A 16,311-nucleotide genomic window follows, 5' to 3' on the forward strand; every position below is an offset into this window, starting at 1 on the left:
CTCAATGCGGTGAGCCACGCTCCGTTTACCGCGCACTTGCAATTTCCCAGCAGCCGAACATCCCACTCACTTGATCCATTTCATGCCACTGCAGACCTCAAAACTCTTAAAGCTTGCTCTGTCGCCCGGCCGAAACGCAGGCGCGCACTATCAACATGAGCGAAGAATTCGAGAGTCGACTCGCGGAGCTGAGGGAGCAGCTCCGAGAACTTCAACAGGATGACGACAACAACTTGAGGGATTTCCAGGTACATACAGAGAAGCCAAAGTAGAATCTTCACCAGGCAAGACTAGCTAACCACACTTAGGCCGCGATCCAAAAGTACAGGCACATGACCATGGTATATGCGGCGCGCCGTGTCTCGCTCATAGACGCTCTTAACCAACTCATGCACTCCCAACCCAAGGCGGTCCTATCCGACGAGATTGGCGCCACTTCCTCAAGACCCGGCAGAGCCGACAGCAGCTCCAATAGCCGAGCTCCAGAGTATCACAAGGAGACCTGCTGGGAGTACAAAACCGCAAGTCCTCAGGCTCCACGGCCATTCGAACACAGACTGACAACTCTAACAGACTGGTAAATGCACCAAACACAACTGCACATTCTACCACACCCTCCCAACGACCGGGCCACCAGGCTTCATCCCGTTAAACGCGCAGGACCATCGCATCGACATGATGATGCGACTGCCCCACTGGAAGCTCTGGAAGGAGTATAACACATATCGCCAGTCAGGTCAACCCTGCGTGGACTTCCACATTCGTGGAGAATGCGATAACGGGGAGGTCTGCAGATATGCTCACGGACCGCCTATCAGCGACACAATGAAATCGTGCATGAAATATCGGCTCTGGAACACCGTGTGCGATAATGGAGGCGCGTGTCGGCGACTCGACTGCTTGAACGGACACCACTGTCACTTCAATCCTTGCACTAGAGCGACCTGTGTGCTCAGTCATGGAGTTGATACCAGGGTTGTGCGATGGGTCCCAGCGAAGGATAATATCCCCTCGGGTCCCTTTGGCACGTTACCAGCGGAGACAACGGACAGCAGCAGTGAGAGCGACGAGGGGGAGACACGAGACGCAACGCAGTCCGGCGAAATCAACCTCATCGACATGTAATCTCGATACACCCAATGGCAAGACGGGATATGAATAGTGATCTTCAGGTTGTGTACGAAGGTGGTCAGCTGTATGTGATGCGGTAGCTATGAAACCTTTTGGAGATCGAAACAGCAGAGAAGACAGCGGCATCTGACAGGGAGACGGGGAGGAATTGAATATTCTGCCGATTGCCGGAATGATAGTGTGACTATCTTGAAAATATATGAACTTCCTGCTTCTCATGTTCTCCCTATATATCGAGCGACGCATTCCAGATGCTAATCCTGGTTCAGCATTTTGTAACTATGTATGGAACCTCTTTAAAGGATGTATTCTAGGGGATATGTCAAATTTGAACTATGTGACAGGATGAAGTGACAAGTCACCATTTCCCACTCTCAGCTACAAAGTTTCGTCAAAACACAATATGTGGCAAGCCTCGGAATCTTCCAGTGTTATCAATCTTGTCACCTCCTGAAATAATGCGGCCCATCATCGAACAGATTGCGGCCATGCCCGTACTCAGTCCACATTAGACGAACCTCAATATTTACGGTCGTCACCGTACTTGACATGATCTGTGGTCGTGTAAGGACCCTGGTTCCCAATGCCGGTGACCTGCAAATCTCACTCCTCGTGCAGGTGCCAAATGTTACACGCTTCTGGACACTGAGAAAAAAATAGCGAGGAACTGTATCCAAACCCCCGCTTCTTCTTTTTGGCATATAATTTGGTTGTGGGAAGAATAGGCAGTGCTGAAGCGGCCGAGCGGTTGTGCACTCAGACCTACGTGACACAGGAATTATGCTCCCTCCTATAAGTCTTCGTTGCAATTATTTTTGTGTTGGATATAACGACGATATGGACAATTTATCTATGCTTTCCAACCTCCCGGCCCGACTTCTTTTTTACAGGTAACATCAAAGTAATGCGGAGCCACTGTGCTGCAGTATAAGGAACCTGAAAGGTAGCTGTTCTTCTGCGGCAAGAGTATTATTTTGATCAACTGGGGCTCACGTGCAGATGTGTTCCTTATGGGCATGTCCTGTGAGCATGTGGAAACGCCTTCAAGCAATCAACTGGCCGTCTATAAATTTACGCCGCAGGAGGGAGCCGAACCATTCGGCTAGACTATGTCCGAGGGCACTGCAGATTACACTTTGATGATTGCGCAGTAGACTAGCCGAAGGCTCTCGAAGGCATGCGGCTTGTCTGCCCCTGTGTTTGGACCGTGCGGTACCCTTAGGCCGGTGAAAGATTGAAAACTCTAGGCGCGTACGCGTAAACAGTCCTGCGGCGCGTCACAGGCACGGTACAGTATATAATTTCTTCGGTTGCGAGTTCCTTCGCCTCTTCCATTCTGGTTTCCTTCCCCATACCTCTCCAACATATACGTACACAATCTGTTTACAGCATGAACGGGCATCATCACCAGCTCACGGGCGCGGAGCTTGAGCGACAGGTTCAGAGGCTGCAGCAAGATTCTGACAAGGCGGCAAGAGAGTTCGAGGAGGCAAAAGCAGAATTCGAGGTACGTACTCTACCCAGGGAGTCAAAGCAGGTTGGACATCTCGAGCCTGTATTCGTGTATCAAGATGTCAATCTAACGTACCCTCATCACAGAAGGCGCAGCAGAAATACATCGACGCCATCAGGCTCAATGGAGCGAGATATACCTCTCTCATGTCCGCCCTCGCCATCCGCAGAACTGTCCACGGCCAAGATCCAGATTCTGAATCAGAGTCTCGCAAGGGACGAAAAATCATGTCTGACGGCACGAAGCTGAACGGCGGAAGTCCGATCCATCAGTGTCGAGCTTCTATGGAACCTGTTAGTGGAAGATGGAAGGATAGGATCTGTACACAGTACGAAATGGTAGGTTTCTGTCTAAGGGAGTTGCCAGACTGCCTATTGTGTATGGAAAGTCTGACACTGGGCCCTCTATAGACGGGAATCTGCACCGGAACGCGATGTCCCTTCATCCACAAGCTCCAGGAGCTTGTGAATCCGGCCTCGAGTCGTATCGCATTGGATGCGCACGATCAACGCGTCGATCCTTTGTACCCATGCCCACCTCGGTCTTCTTGGAACGCCTACAGCAGGGTCCCAGACATCAAAAAGGTGTGCCCGAACCTTCAGATTCTCGGATTCTGTGAACAAAGGTGCGACTTTTTCCATGGGCCAAAGCTTCACGACGCGGTGAGGGCTGTTATTCAATGGACCATGCTCAAGACGCCGTGCCCGGACGGGGGACTGTGTCGGCGCTTTGATTGCATTTATGGTCATAGGTGCCACAGGCCGAGGTGCAGGATGGGCAGGAGCTGCTCCTTTGATATATCGGCACATCACCTGGAGGAGAAAATTGTGAGGTATCTCAGGCCCTGGGAGGTTACGGCTGAAGCCAAGGGCGAGCTTCCTGTGAGCTCGCCGGAGGATGAGAGTGCGGAGACGGATCAGAATATCCAGGTCATGTTGAATTCGATCTTATCGACCTGTGACGGACTAGTTCGAGGAGCGTCAAGTCTGGCCATAAAGGATAGAGTTTTTGAGGGATAGTGAGTGCTTCTGGGACACTTAATGGCACGGGGCTGGTATGGATACGTGGAATGTCCTCGTCTTGGAGTGTTGTCCGCCTGGGCAGTTGGATAGGATGCTTGCACCGCGCGCAGCTCCACGTTCGTGGATCCGTTTTAGGAAGAAGGGGCATAGTTCATGACGACACTCATGTTGATCTCTTATACTCTAAATTCCCGCGTGCCAATTCAACTTCAATAGTGTCAGTCTCAAAGACATCAAACTGCACCTTCCTCAACCGAGCTCTAAAATGTCATTGAAGTCAAGCACACAGATGGACAGCGCCTAATCTTTTGAGGAATTAAACTCCGTGAGTACCTCGAAAATAAACAATGCCCTTGTTTGACAGTCCGCTTTTGAGGTAGTGCTTTGGTGTTGTTCAGGGCTTCCCGTTTGTCCAGGAACCATGCGCTGCCTTCCGTATCGGGTCACTCACTAGACTCCTGCATATGCCGGTGCTGGAGTATGTGCAAGCGCAGGAGGCTAGGGAGAGAGAATGAAGAAAAAAGATAGGAAAAAAACATGAGAAAAGTAAGAGAAAATATACGAAAAAAAATGGCAAAAACTATAGGCACCCCGTCTTTTTTGCGGGGTCATCTATAGAAAAGCCTCCATTCGACTTTTTTTACCCTGATATTAAGGCAGACACGCTCTCGCCACAGGAATCGAACCACCGGCGTCCTCGTTTCGGGGAGATCTCTAATGCGTGATTCTTAATAGGCATTCTCCCACTCCACTAACCGGGTCGATTGTTGTAAGGAACAAAAACTTTCTAGTTTATATAGGGGAAGAAGGTGGAATTGTAATAGAAGAGGGCCTGATGGAGAGTTTGATGCCGTCGGACGGGGAAGGAAAGCACGCGATCGCTCTTGCCTCTCTGGTTTGTTTACTCCACTGCGATAGGCCCGGATCTAGACCGTGCCTGCACCACTCACTCACTCACTCGCTCACTCACCCGCCCTCTAAGATGCGTTGCACTTCTCACATCTATCCTGCCACTTACATTCTCGATTGAGACAACCAGGTGAGCGCTGCCCGAGGCATGGCGGACTTCTTCAAGCGGTGGCTGCAGGAGCTGGAGGAGGTCATCGGTCATGAAGTAACTTCACCTACGGATACCGTCTCTTAGACTTCGCTTCTTATCAAGGCTGAGTGTAGCAGTGCGCTTCTAGGGTGGCTGGGTCACAGATATCTGGATTATAATCAGACATAGTAACTTACTACTATTTATGATTTTGTGAATCGGGGACACTCCTATTGATTCTTCGTTCAGGTGTCTCTGAACCGCGATGGAATAACCTATGCGGATTTGAAATAATCTGGGCTGATCCACAGTGCCCTCTCATCATCCGCGCCACCCATGCATACCAGACATTTGTGGGTCCCTTCCACTTGTCTATCGTTGAGATAGAGCCAGCCTGAGCGGGTGCGGGATGGACCGAAGCATCGGAGATGATCTTCGTTGTAAAGAAAAATGTGCAGCATGTAGCCTTTTTAATAGTGGCGAGTGGCAGTTTTCCGCAGCAATTGCGTAGAGTAGATAGCTCTTCAAACGCCGACGCATGGTGGTTGACGAAGTGAGGTCAAATGCATGGCAAGTGCACGAGCCACCGCGGACGAGCTGGTTTGTTTGGGTTTCGTGCCAGAGCCACAACAAGCGATCTCCAACTCACCAACCTGCGACCCGACCCCTCCCATCCATCCATACAGCTTCGCATGCTTTCAGCGCCATGCTTAGATAGCCCGAGATTTGTTTCTTTCATCACCACTTTGCCTTACGAGCCCCTACCGAGACGCGTCTTTGGCGGGTTTAACAACGACACACAACGTTCATCATGGCAGCTGCGCGGACAAAGACGCCTACCATTGGCTCCGCGCAATGGGTGTTAGACGAGCGACAGCATTCACAAGATCTGGTAGCGCAAGAACTGGAGGATTTTGGCTTCTCCGTGCGTAATGAACTCGAGTGGCTAAATGAGCACATGGCCGAGATCCTCTCACGGGAGGGACAGTAAGACCCCCTCAGCAATCACCGCTACCGCTGCGCTGCGATGTGCTGACTATTACTACAGGAATAACCTGGATGTATTCAAGACTCCTGGTAAACTACGCGGAAAGACGCCTCGGACGGCGCGAAAAGGGCTCGCGACCGAAGTTCGTCAGGTACCTCCAGCCGTCTCACTCTTACCCTCGCAACCCGCGTTAACCTTAGCACAGCCTCTGAGCGACATTTTCATGACGAACTCACAGCATTTGCCCAGCCCTGCACAGAATAGTTTGAAGAGCCCTGCACAAAGGAATGCTCCCAAAGCAAGGTTCAAGATCGCGGAGGACATGGAGAACGCGTCACCGATACGCACTCCGAAACTCAAATCACCAATCCCCCGTTCGCTCTTCGCCACACAACTGGGTCAGGGCAAAGAGAACCGCGACACTCCGCGCCACGTTGCTACGACGCAGGATCACGCCTTGCCTAACCAGCCCACGCCTTTACAATATAGCCCGAAAATATCGAGCCAAGACACCGAGATGGCGACCCAAGATGCTGATGATGTTTTTTCCCAAGGACCCACGCAAACCAGCCAATTTACTCAGCCAACCCAGCCCACAGCATCATTTCGACGCTCCCTGAGACTGTCCGCCGGCGGGAGACGCGATACTGGAGAGTCGTTCGTGTCAGCCAAGGAGGCACTTGGAAGTAGGAGAGCGTCTAATGAACATCTACGCGACGAATCGCCCGTCGATGCCATGGATGTTGATACGGTACAACATCAACAAGCTGATCCTGAGCCTGTTAAGACGATGACTCACGTTAACACCGAATCAATTCGTGAAGCTCAGCCTGTGCGCCCACGAGCTCGCGTATCTGAACAATATAGCATAGGAGCGGAGACACAAGCTGCACTTCATACCGCCATCCAGCGATCACAAGCTCCAGAACCGAAAGTTCTTATAGATCCCGACTCTATAACAGACACGCTCTCCGACCCGATGGTCCATAATGATGATACGGTGCTTCACAATGACATTGGAGATCACATGGACGTAGATGAAGATGTCCGCTCGCCGTCTGATGGCTCAAGCCCCGTGAAGCCGCTGGTTAGAAAGAGCAGCCTCACTTTCGCATCGCTCCCCGCCCGTGAGCCGTTGATCGCGAAGAAGAGCATGGGTAATCGTGTGTCGCGCACTAGCCAGGTAGATCAGAGCAGGATAAGGAGCAGCAATATGGGGAGATTCACTGGTGGAAGGAGCCTGGGCGCCACCCAGCACACCCAGCTGGTCGAGTCCGCTGAGAATGTGGGCGTTGAACAGGCGGTGCCGCGACAAGAGGAGTCCGAATCAGCAAAGATGCACAATTTGGCCTCTACAAAGACTCTCAAGGAACGCCTCAATCTGCTCAGTCAGAGGACTGAGCCTCCCAAGAGGGTCAGTCAGAATATCGCAGCGCCTTCGATGCCACAGCCCCCCATCGCATCCTCTTCTCAGGTCTCTCAGCCCATGCAGGTATCCCAACCTGTCTACCCGCACCTTTCCGAGCATGCCGAAGACCAGGATGAGGACGAAGAGGATGACTGGATAGCACCTGTCAGGACTGCCCCGGCCCCTATCATGGCTCGCCCATTGTCGACCAAGGTTTATGCGGCTGAGACGCAAGCCAGCATTCCCGAAGAAGCATCGGTTCCCAAAGTGGCTCCTGCTTCGAATTCTGATCTGCCTCTTGTTGAGGAATCAACCACTCCCGCTGGCTCCCCAACACTCAAGAGGCATCCGGATGGGCCCCTCAGTGCTTCCAAGGCTAAATTCTACTCAGCGCTTCGAGCAGCGAAAGAGAAAATAATCGGCTCCAGCGCAACTAGTGCCCAAGTCAAACTTGATACTTTGGCAGAGAACGCATCACGTCCGAAACTGCCGTTGCATAGTTCTTCTGATGACAGTTTTGCCAGTCCGAAGCGTAACGAAAAGGGCGGGGCATCGATCTTTGCTCATCTCCGCTCACCTTCCAAGGAATCGATTAAGTCGAACAAGTCCAGCAAGCTGGCTACGAGCTCCAGTAGCCCCGTTAGGGACGATGGTCGGAGGACACGTAGCTCTTCTGAGCGTGAACGTCAGAAAGAGAGGGATCTCCGCGAGAAGGAAGCCAAGCAGAAGCAGCGAGCAGAAGAGAGACTGAGAGAGATGCGGGAAAAGGAGCAATCGAAAGCGGCTGCACAGCATCAGAAAGCGAAGGCAGCAGCGAAAACGCCGATGGCTATCTCATCCCAAACCGTCACGAAACAAGCCCTGTCTGTGGTTGCGAAGACCCCGGCTGCGACGTCACAGCCTCCACAATCTAGGCCTGGTACAGTGAGGGCTAATACTGCAACTCGACAGCAGGACCAAGATTCAGCCGACGATATGCCTCCTCCACCGCCTAAGGGTCTGTTGCCTGCTGGAACTGGGCACAAACTCCGCGAACCGAAGAGACTCGTCAAAGCTCCTAGCAAGGATACTATCCCCAAAGGCAAGCCGCAAAAGATTCAGGTCAATCTTCACCGGGACAGATTCGGACAAGCACCTCCTGCTCCTAAACCCACTACAACCGCCCCACCGAAAATGGCACCACCTACCGCCAGCAAGCCCACATCTGCCGCCTCAAAGCCTGCTGCGGCTTCCACCTCGAGGCCCACTGCAGCCTCTAGACTTACGTCGATGGCCCCCAAACCTGCCCCTCGACTGGGTCGTACGCAGCCCATCAAGGCGGCCGAAAAGCCGAAAGCACCTCCTCCTTCTCAGCCCCGAGCTGATCTTCCTGCGGCACGTCCCGTTTCGCGATTACAGACGGTGCAGGATGCTAATCGCATCAATATACCTCCTATCAACCCCGCGAAACCACCAGTAAAACGCCCGTTCCAAACCGAGAACGATGAAACTCTCCATAGGCCCGCAAAACGTCCATCGCAGCAAGCCAGATCAAAGCCCGTCACTCCCGCACATGCCCAGTTTGCCCACGGGAAGATTCCCTTTGCCGAATCGTCCCAATCAGCACAACCACCGACGCAATATCCCAACGGAGAAGACATCAAACTTCCAGATATCATGACCGACTCTGAGGATGAGGACTCTGATAACGACTTTGAGCAACCATCCTGGGTTAATACGCCTAATCTGCGTAACATGCTAGAGCAGCAGCAACTTGTTGATCCTGAGCAGATCTTCGGCCCGATCGCGCCTCTGAACATGGAGCAGGTTTTCCCTAATAAAGAGAGACATAAGCGATTCCGCGACCGGACTAGCAGCGCATACTGGGCCAATGACCAGGTCACCGAGGAGGAGCGGCGGAAAGAGCGTGAGGCCAGAGAGCGCTTGGTACGGGAGGGTGCATGGACGTACAATCCCTCACCCCGGCCTGGAACACAGAACTGATCATGCGATTTCGGCTTGAATTGTTGAGGAAGGCGGGTTATGGTATAGGCTGGCGTTCCTGGAATGTACGGGCGGCCTTTGTAAGAGGTCCTAGCAATGGAGACCTCTGGTTCTGAGAATCGTTCGTCACATCTGTGTATACGGGGCGTTTAGGATTTGCATTCTGGGAAGACTCTTGTCACGATGGTCAGGCGTTCAATGCGGCCCTTTCAATTAGGTCCGGTTTGTTTTTTGCTATGCTCGACGTGAGGCATATCTCACTTTGCATCGGCTAAGTATCTAGGTAGCAGGTATAGTTACCCGTTGCATCCGAATGAATACCCAAATGCTATTACTACATGCACCTTTTAGGTGAGAGGCGACTGAAGAATCTATACCTCATGTATCACGCTCACCTTGATGTTAGACCGCGGGTGGACTCGATGTCAGGTGAGTCAAAAGAGGAAAGAACAGTCGTCCCGCCTGCCCGAAGTCCACGGTCTACGTCTTATAACTGCTCATAGCGTCTTCACCACTGAATTCTCTCGCCATAGGGCACCATCTGGCATCTGCCGAATTGACGCCATGGCAAGACCCTCGGCTAGACAACCGTCCGGCGCCCGAACAGAGAGCCAGTAGGTTGCAAAATCTCCTTCTATAACTAGCACATTGCTCACTTGCTCCCAGGCAACAAGAAGAGCTCATCCAGAAGCTCTTCAAGAAGCCCAAGAGAGACAATAAGGAGCTCGAGCGGTTACGCGAGACGATTGAGCGGGATCAGCGAGAGCTGAAGGACCTGTTGCAGGAGAAGTTGCGGCAAACGTGAGTACTCACTTGACTGTTATGAAAGGTTATCTGACCCTGAGAAACCAGTAAGGAACGGGATGAGCGCCGCAAGGAAGAGCTCGAAGCCCTGATCACCCAATCCTGGCGTCCTGCACCGCTAGAAGACGACTCCGCGGATGGAGATTATGCCACGTATCCGGCTACCCGCATCGCTTTGAACAAGGCCGACAAGGCAGCAGTAGGCGTCTTCAAGCATATCAAATCCCTGATTCGAGACTTTCGATCTATGGAAGATGTCATCGACGGTGGACGCAAAGAGCAGCAAGAGAAGGCTGTGGCACAGAAGTGGACGCAGGAGTCAGAGGAGACAGAGAGGTTGCTAGGACTGGGGCGGAACAAGGCACTCAGGGATGCGAGGAGGCTGCTTGGTTTAGATGAGAAAGGGGAGAGTGATGGTGGGGAGACTGGAGATAAAATGGAAGGGATTGTGGGTGGGAATCATGGAGACAGGGATATGGAGATACAGAAGGCTCTCAGGTATGCGGCGAGAGGAGTCAAGAGAATGGTGAAGTGTATTCCGCCAGAGGAGGTCGAGAGTTCGACATGAGGCGATGGCAATTGCACGATGAGCGAGCTGAATGATGTTTGGCATCAGGAAGCAGCGATGTCAAAAACTGGGTATTTTCGAGGAAGAGTACGTTTCCAACGTGGCAGTGTTCTGCACTGTACGATAGTAAGCAGTCCACTGATTGACTCTTGATCTCTACGAACCTTGATACTGTCATCTTTCATCCGTTGTTGATGTTTGTGTGCACGGACCCATTTCCATCCGCCAAGAGTTGCGTGGTTAGTCAGCGCTATCCACACACGAATTTTGGAGATTGCTGGCCGCGCACCTTCAATTCTCAACGACGACCGACCCAACAACAACCCGCCCAACGACCAGCCAAGGTACTTTCTCTTTGAAATAGGCAAAGCTTTGAGGACTATTCGTACTAATATTGCCACAGATGGGTGCCCTTAAATGTGCGTTTCTGATTTCCGCGCTACGAGTCACCACGGGCTAATCGATCTCAGATGTGGAGGAACTTCAGAAGAAGAAGCAGTCGGATATCATGCGCTTCTTGACGCGTGTGCGCGTAGGTTCTTCCATGGGTGTTCTAAGTGAGAATTGAGCTAACGCTGTGACTGCAGTGCTGGGAGGTATGAACCACAGTCTGGGACTCTGGTCCCAATTGATGTTACTCGTTGAACTTTGCTGAGAGTGCATCAATAGCTTCGACAGCTCCATGTCATCCACCGCGCCTCCCGTCCTTCGCGCCCCGACAAGGCTCGTCGTTTGGGATACAAGGCAAAGCAGGGCTATGTCATCTACCGCATCCGTGTCCGCCGTGGTGGCCGCAAGCGACCCGTGCCCAAGTATGTTCCATTATATTCATTGAAATTGGAGCTGGAAAGCTGACACTGTATCACAGGGGCGCCACCTATGGTATGCGAATATCACGACGTTCTCTCATCGAACCCTACTAATACGTCTATCAGGCAAGCCGACCAACCAGGGTGTGAACCAGCTCAAGTACCAGCGTTCCCTCAAGTCCACCGCTGAGGAGCGTGTCGGTCGCCGCTGTGCCAACCTTCGTGTCCTCAACTCGTACTGGATCAACCAGGACTCCACCTACAAGTACTACGAGGTCATCCTCGTGGACCCCCAGCACAAGGCCATCCGCCGCGATCCCCGAATCAACTGGATCGTCAACCCCGTCCACAAGCACCGCGAGAGCCGTGGTCTCACCGCCACGGGCAAGAAGAGCCGTGGTTTGGGCAAGGGTCACAAATTCAACAAGACTACCGCCGGAAGGAGGAAGACCTGGAAGAGGCACAACACTCTCTCCCTCTGGCGCTACCGCTAGATTGGTTGAGTGTGCGATGGTTCTCGTGGAGGATTTTGCCCGTACCCGGGTGCAATGGGATAGTGCGGCTGGAAAACGGTGTCCTGGGATACATAGCGACTTTTCTGAGATATGTCATTTCACGACTATCCGGGCTTTTCAAAGGCTCAAAATTCGAAAGAGATTCGGATCTCCGATTGTTTTCTCGTGTCAAGCTTGTGTCCAGATGCTCAAGTCCCAGGGGCTGCAAGTCCATCCAATATCACGATCATCGGTGCCCAGGGACTGCGCTTCCTTGTTTGCTGTCTGGTCTGGTTTGCTTCCCATGAGGTTTCGGTATTGAGAATATGGTCTATGGTGATGGTTTTACATTCGCATTATGTCTTATATACGCCTGTGGGCGCTGGGTTGCTGCGGCGTGAAACGCAAGGGCGGGGCTATCAGTGGACTTTGATGGCATGGTAGTGGACACTATAGACTACAGTGTATGTTTCGTCAATCACAGAATTCCGTCCATGTTTTAGAGTCTCGCAACCTTCCGTGGAGCTTCTAGATTTTCCAAAGCTTCGTGTCACGGGCATCAGCCACAGGTCGGGCAGTTCCCCACAGCAGCGGCTGGAGCTGGCCAAGCGTAGATCGGGCCGCTGCAACAGAGACAAATAAACACTGCCAACCACGACAACACTCCCCACGCAGCTGTTGCTGATCCCTTCCAATCGACTCCCAGCACACTCCCTCCGGTCGCTTGCTTATTGCGCGCCTCTTCAGCCCTTCAGCCCAGGGCCATGTCTGTTTCGCGGTGACGTGGGCGGTCCTTCAGTCGAACCCACTTTGCAGTCACAAGATGCTCGCTGTGCCCTGACTCTTCACGGTTACCTACAGGTCACACATCAACCTGAGGCCGCGCTCAGCCCCAGAAGAAGAGTGGAGGTCGTGGAAGTTGGTGCAGCGCGGCGCATCCGGAGCGTCTGCCTGGCAAGCATTCAGTCGCTCTTAAACCTCACGATCGGAACATAACAAACGACGCTTCATATCCCACGTCGTCCACACTGTCGCCTCCACCATGGTTCAGGCCGATGCGAGTCGAAACTACTACGCAGACCTCGGTGTCTCTCCCAATGCAGACGAAAACGAGATCCGGAGGGCCTTCCGGCAGCTTGCCCTACGCCATCACCCAGATCGCAATCCTGGACGCGAGGCTGACGCTGTCATCAAGTTCCAGCAGATCCAAGCGGCGCACGAGATATTGATCGATCCAACGCAACGCGCAAAGTATGACCAGGCACGGAGGAGATATCGGGCGACTACTATGCCGTCGAGCGCTGCTGAGTCGCCGCGAGCCCGCCCACCTCCGCAACGAAATCCATATACTACCACCACTTCCAGCGGGTCATATTACCGCCCTAACCCACCGCGCCCTCAACCCCAGCATCACCATGCAAGCTATACCAATGGCGCAGACAGATTCACCAGCAACAACTTCCGTACTCCACCCACGGCGCAGCGACCAAGCACGAGGCCCACCGAAGCGGAAAAGGCGAACGTATTCACGGCATGGCAGAAAATGCGAGGCGGTGAAGAACAACGTGCAAAAGAGGCGAGAGCACGAGCAGCGAAGGCCGCAAACCCGAACAATCCGAATGGTACACCTTTTGGACGTAGTCAAAGTATGAGGACACCGTCTAAGAAAGGGTTTGATCCGGCAACGCCAGGAGGAGATGAAGGTCAAGCACGTTCGTCGTATCGTGCAAGCTATGAGAGGCCAATGCCATCAGCTCCGCCCACGGCAGATGCTTCAGCGCGCTCTGGCGAGAACAGCACCAGTAACGATGGCCCGGATGTTCCCTATGCGGAGGGCAACCGAGTGCGGACACCATACTTTTCCAAGGTGGGAGATCGTACTTCGGTATTCGGGGACGGGATAGGCAGATCTGCGAGTGTACGGAATTCGCCTACACAAAGGCAGGCAGCTTCGATGGACGGGAGATCATCCTCAGATTCCGGACGGACAGGACAAAAGTCTGGAGTCAATGGCACAGCCCCGAATCCGTTCCCGCAAATGTATCCTTCAAGCTCAAGTGAAGATGAATCCGAGGACGACATTCGCCGGTTCGCAAGGAGGGGCGCAGATTCAAGACCGAAGGTTTCCCCTAACCAGCGTAGGACGCGGACATCGGGAATCTCCGGTGTCAGCACTGCTGCAGCGTCCTATGCAACGCCCAAGCCTTTCCATAGTCGGAGTGAGGAAAGCATAAATGTCAAGTTTTCCCCTGGAGAATGGCAGGGCAAGTTCGAGGGGAACCCCGACTACTTCGCTCCAAAGGGACAGAAAGCAACATCGCCGACCCGAGGAAGGCCCTCGACGCGGACAACCGCTCAGAGGAGTCAGTATGCAAACAAGTCGCAACCGCCTCCTCCTATGCCGGCCTTTGCTGTGCCACCGTTCCCGAATATGCCGCCACCGCCCCCACCCCCTTTGAATACACAAACAACATCTTCAAGTAATACATCTTCCGCACCGCATTCAGGCACGTTCCGACCGGATGCGTGGGAAGAGGCATTCAAGTCGCCCGATTGGGCTGTCCCGCCTATTCACACGGGTACAAAACCAGCAGCACCAGCGGAACCAGTGAAATTTTCGCCGGAGAAGTGGGCTGGTACTTTCCAATCTCCCCACTTTGCCATGCCGCAACCGCCCAAGGAGACTTCGCCTCGTCGGGGTTCCAACGTAACGAAGAAACCGAAAGCTAATGCTCGCAAAGCAGCCGCAGCAGCCGCAGCAGCCGCCACAGCAGCAGCATCAAGTTCGACCTCAGTCGACTCTGAACCGGAGGGTCGCAAGGCCAAATATCAAGCCTTTGCGGAAGAGGCCAATGATGATGCAATGGACATCGACTCCACTACACCACCAGTGGCAACGCCAGTGGGCAAATCTGAGCCGGCGAAAATCAGCGCGGATTATACAATCAAGCCTGGTACGCCCATCAGGTTTGCTACCCCGACGGGCGGAGCTACGTCGTCCCCCCTTGCCTCAGTCCCTACACCGAGTGCTTCTGTACCGAACGGTCCTACACCCAACGGAACTGCCCATGCACCCCAAATTGGCCCAGACGGCCCACCCGCTGCTGGACTCAATGGACTCTCTGGGTTGCGCAATGTCGAGCCTCTGGCGCCATCCAACGGCGCCGGCCTCTCGGGCCTAGATGATCTGGGAGACACGCTGCCGTTCCCCTCGAGAGCATCGAATGCGCATCCTACGAAGCCCAACTCGGCACAGAAACTGAAATACCCTACCGTCCCGAGCGCCCCTGCCGTGCCCGCAAAACTGGACGATATCTCGGTGAGAACCTACCTCACGCAAATGGAACGCTACGTCCAAATCTACCGCGAGTACAACAAAACCATGACCAAGCACTTTCTCTCGCGCGAAGCTGAATTGGAATCCCTCGATGAGCACTTCATCCTCCACCGGGGCGAGACGACGACGAAGCTGGGGTTTGCGAGCTACATGCGCAAGCTGGAGGAGGACGAGAAGGTGATGGAGACGTGGAAGCTGGCGCAGGAGATGCACATGCAGGCGATGCAGAAGTGCGAGGAGGTGCGGAATAAGACGATGAAATCGTACGCAGTATCCATTGGCAGTTGAGCTTTGTTGCGCTCTGTGGTTTTTGTGCTTCTCTGTGGATTGCAAACGTTGCGCGTCGTTGCGATTCTTGAAAGGGTGTGCTGACGAGGATGCAGTCAGGAGAAGTCGCCTCATGGCTTCGTGGCAGGTGCCTTGGAAAGGCAGCGGAAACGGATGAGAGCATGAACTGAATGATAGAATCGCTATTTCGGTAGCTGGGTCACAGGTGGTGTTTTGGATCGCAGCGGCATGGCTGCGGCTTTGGATAAGTGATACCCCGGGTTATCTTGGTGGTGTGCAAGAGGGTAGGCGATACATGGAGAAGTGGGCTTGGGAAGATTACATTTTGAAAGGGGCCACGCATGGGAATGCATATGCACTACAAGTGCAATGGAAACGGTGAAACGGGACAGACGAAATGAGGGAAGGCCAATACATGACTTATTTTGTCTTGTTGGTGTTTGCAGAGGCATTGTACATGCGAGGTTATTCCAAGAGGACATTTGAGGAGCTTGGCATGTACTATGTAGGCAGTCGGGGTGATTGCTACTCTTGTAGTTCCACAAATCTGGCCTCTTATGGGTGCACAAGAAGGCTGACACGAGATACCTACTGTGGTATATGGCCACGCATTATACACTACATCCAGTTCCATCACGGACTCTATTCTTATCCATCTCAATTAGTCTCTAGGCTAGCGTTACACCGGCCCGGCTGAGGCGCTCGAACCGTGCGGGCTTCGGCTGCGGACGGGGCTGTGGAACTCCGGCGGGGCAAGCCTGAGCTCCGATTGGGATAGAACGACCCTCCAGTAATATATTAAATGACGTGCGTGAAAGGGCTCGGTAGGATGGGGTACGTATATGGATACGTTGGGGGTTTTCTGCCGGAAGAACGATTTTGCAGCTGACAGCAGAGAAGGGAAAAGCTGAAGCTCTTCCCACCGGT

General features: G+C 53.2%; 7 protein-coding genes across 7 annotated transcripts; 6 read left to right on the forward strand and 1 right to left on the reverse strand.

Moving 5' to 3' along the window:
• Position 1: 1 nt before the first annotated feature.
• EI97DRAFT_97216 (uncharacterized protein) lies at positions 2–1,331 on the forward strand. The gene is made up of 3 exons (XM_033803253.1): positions 2–248; positions 309–521; positions 574–1,331. Exons 1-3 carry the CDS (start codon positions 156–158, stop codon positions 1,123–1,125), a joined length of 858 nt encoding a protein of 285 aa, XP_033652249.1. The 5' UTR covers positions 2–155; the 3' UTR covers positions 1,126–1,331.
• A 1,190-nt stretch (positions 1,332–2,521) lies between these two features.
• Positions 2,522–3,739, forward strand: EI97DRAFT_476725 (uncharacterized protein; the record flags this gene model as incomplete). Its single annotated transcript, XM_033801947.1, has 3 exons — positions 2,522–2,638; positions 2,731–2,982; positions 3,055–3,739. The coding sequence occupies 3 exons, from the start codon at positions 2,522–2,524 to the stop codon at positions 3,661–3,663; spliced, it is 978 nt and encodes a 325-aa protein (XP_033652250.1). The 3' UTR covers positions 3,664–3,739.
• Positions 3,740–5,346: 1,607 nt separating this feature from the next.
• On the forward strand, positions 5,347–9,407 carry EI97DRAFT_421893 (uncharacterized protein). The gene is made up of 3 exons (XM_033797071.1): positions 5,347–5,692; positions 5,754–5,844; positions 5,899–9,407. Exons 1-3 carry the CDS (start codon positions 5,517–5,519, stop codon positions 9,082–9,084), a joined length of 3,453 nt encoding a protein of 1,150 aa, XP_033652251.1. The 5' UTR covers positions 5,347–5,516; the 3' UTR covers positions 9,085–9,407.
• EI97DRAFT_97360 (uncharacterized protein) lies at positions 9,254–10,012 on the forward strand. The gene is made up of 3 exons (XM_033803255.1): positions 9,254–9,435; positions 9,491–9,698; positions 9,751–10,012. Exons 1-3 carry the CDS (start codon positions 9,423–9,425, stop codon positions 9,887–9,889), a joined length of 360 nt encoding a protein of 119 aa, XP_033652252.1. The 5' UTR covers positions 9,254–9,422; the 3' UTR covers positions 9,890–10,012.
• A 751-nt stretch (positions 10,013–10,763) lies between these two features.
• On the forward strand, positions 10,764–12,253 carry EI97DRAFT_434941 (60S ribosomal protein L15). Its single transcript, XM_033798749.1, has 7 exons — positions 10,764–10,800; positions 10,860–10,875; positions 10,927–10,988; positions 11,044–11,052; positions 11,126–11,268; positions 11,325–11,338; positions 11,392–12,253. The coding sequence occupies exons 2-7, from the start codon at positions 10,860–10,862 to the stop codon at positions 11,757–11,759; spliced, it is 612 nt and encodes a 203-aa protein (XP_033652253.1). The 5' UTR covers positions 10,764–10,800; the 3' UTR covers positions 11,760–12,253.
• Positions 12,254–12,396: 143 nt separating this feature from the next.
• Positions 12,397–15,959, forward strand: EI97DRAFT_421899 (uncharacterized protein). Its single transcript, XM_033797072.1, has 4 exons — positions 12,397–14,239; positions 14,369–14,649; positions 14,710–15,359; positions 15,480–15,959. Exons 1-4 carry the CDS (start codon positions 12,802–12,804, stop codon positions 15,547–15,549), a joined length of 2,439 nt encoding a protein of 812 aa, XP_033652254.1. The 5' UTR covers positions 12,397–12,801; the 3' UTR covers positions 15,550–15,959.
• On the reverse strand, positions 15,320–15,959 carry EI97DRAFT_434943 (uncharacterized protein). The gene is made up of 2 exons (XM_033798750.1): positions 15,480–15,959; positions 15,320–15,359 (listed from the first exon to the last, which is right to left on the reverse strand). The coding sequence occupies exon 1, from the start codon at positions 15,834–15,836 to the stop codon at positions 15,567–15,569; it is 270 nt and encodes an 89-aa protein (XP_033652255.1). The 5' UTR covers positions 15,837–15,959; the 3' UTR covers positions 15,320–15,359; positions 15,480–15,566.
• Positions 15,960–16,311: the final 352 nt, after the last annotated feature.

The sequence above is a fragment of the Westerdykella ornata genome (genome assembly GCF_010094085.1).
Source record: "Westerdykella ornata strain CBS 379.55 unplaced genomic scaffold EI97scaffold_18, whole genome shotgun sequence".
Lineage (NCBI taxonomy): Eukaryota > Fungi > Ascomycota > Dothideomycetes > Pleosporales > Sporormiaceae > Westerdykella > Westerdykella ornata.

Bases quoted from the DNA above. Each gene is read 5' to 3' on its own strand.
- EI97DRAFT_97216 (XM_033803253.1), top strand. From the start codon at position 156: ATGAGCGAAGAATTCGAGAGTCGACTCGCGGAGCTGAGGGAGCAGCTC. The intron at 249-308 runs GTACATACAGAG...AACCACACTTAG, and splicing joins ACAACTTGAGGGATTTCCAG to GCCGCGATCCAAAAGTACAG. The intron at 522-573 runs GCAAGTCCTCAG...CAACTCTAACAG, and splicing joins CCTGCTGGGAGTACAAAACC to ACTGGTAAATGCACCAAACA.
- EI97DRAFT_421899 (XM_033797072.1), top strand. From the start codon at position 12,802: ATGGTTCAGGCCGATGCGAGTCGAAACTACTACGCAGACCTCGGTGTC. The intron at 14,240-14,368 runs GTAATACATCTT...CAGCGGAACCAG, and splicing joins TACACAAACAACATCTTCAA to TGAAATTTTCGCCGGAGAAG. The intron at 15,360-15,479 runs GTACGCAGTATC...ACGAGGATGCAG, and splicing joins CGGAATAAGACGATGAAATC to TCAGGAGAAGTCGCCTCATG.
- EI97DRAFT_97360 (XM_033803255.1), top strand. The intron at 9,699-9,750 runs GTAGGTTGCAAA...ACTTGCTCCCAG, and splicing joins GGCGCCCGAACAGAGAGCCA to GCAACAAGAAGAGCTCATCC.
- EI97DRAFT_434943 (XM_033798750.1), bottom strand. From the start codon at position 15,836: ATGCCTCTGCAAACACCAACAAGACAAAATAAGTCATGTATTGGCCTT.
- EI97DRAFT_421893 (XM_033797071.1), top strand. From the start codon at position 5,517: ATGGCAGCTGCGCGGACAAAGACGCCTACCATTGGCTCCGCGCAATGG. The intron at 5,693-5,753 runs GTAAGACCCCCT...CTATTACTACAG, and splicing joins ATCCTCTCACGGGAGGGACA to GAATAACCTGGATGTATTCA. The intron at 5,845-5,898 runs GTACCTCCAGCC...ACCTTAGCACAG, and splicing joins TCGCGACCGAAGTTCGTCAG to CCTCTGAGCGACATTTTCAT.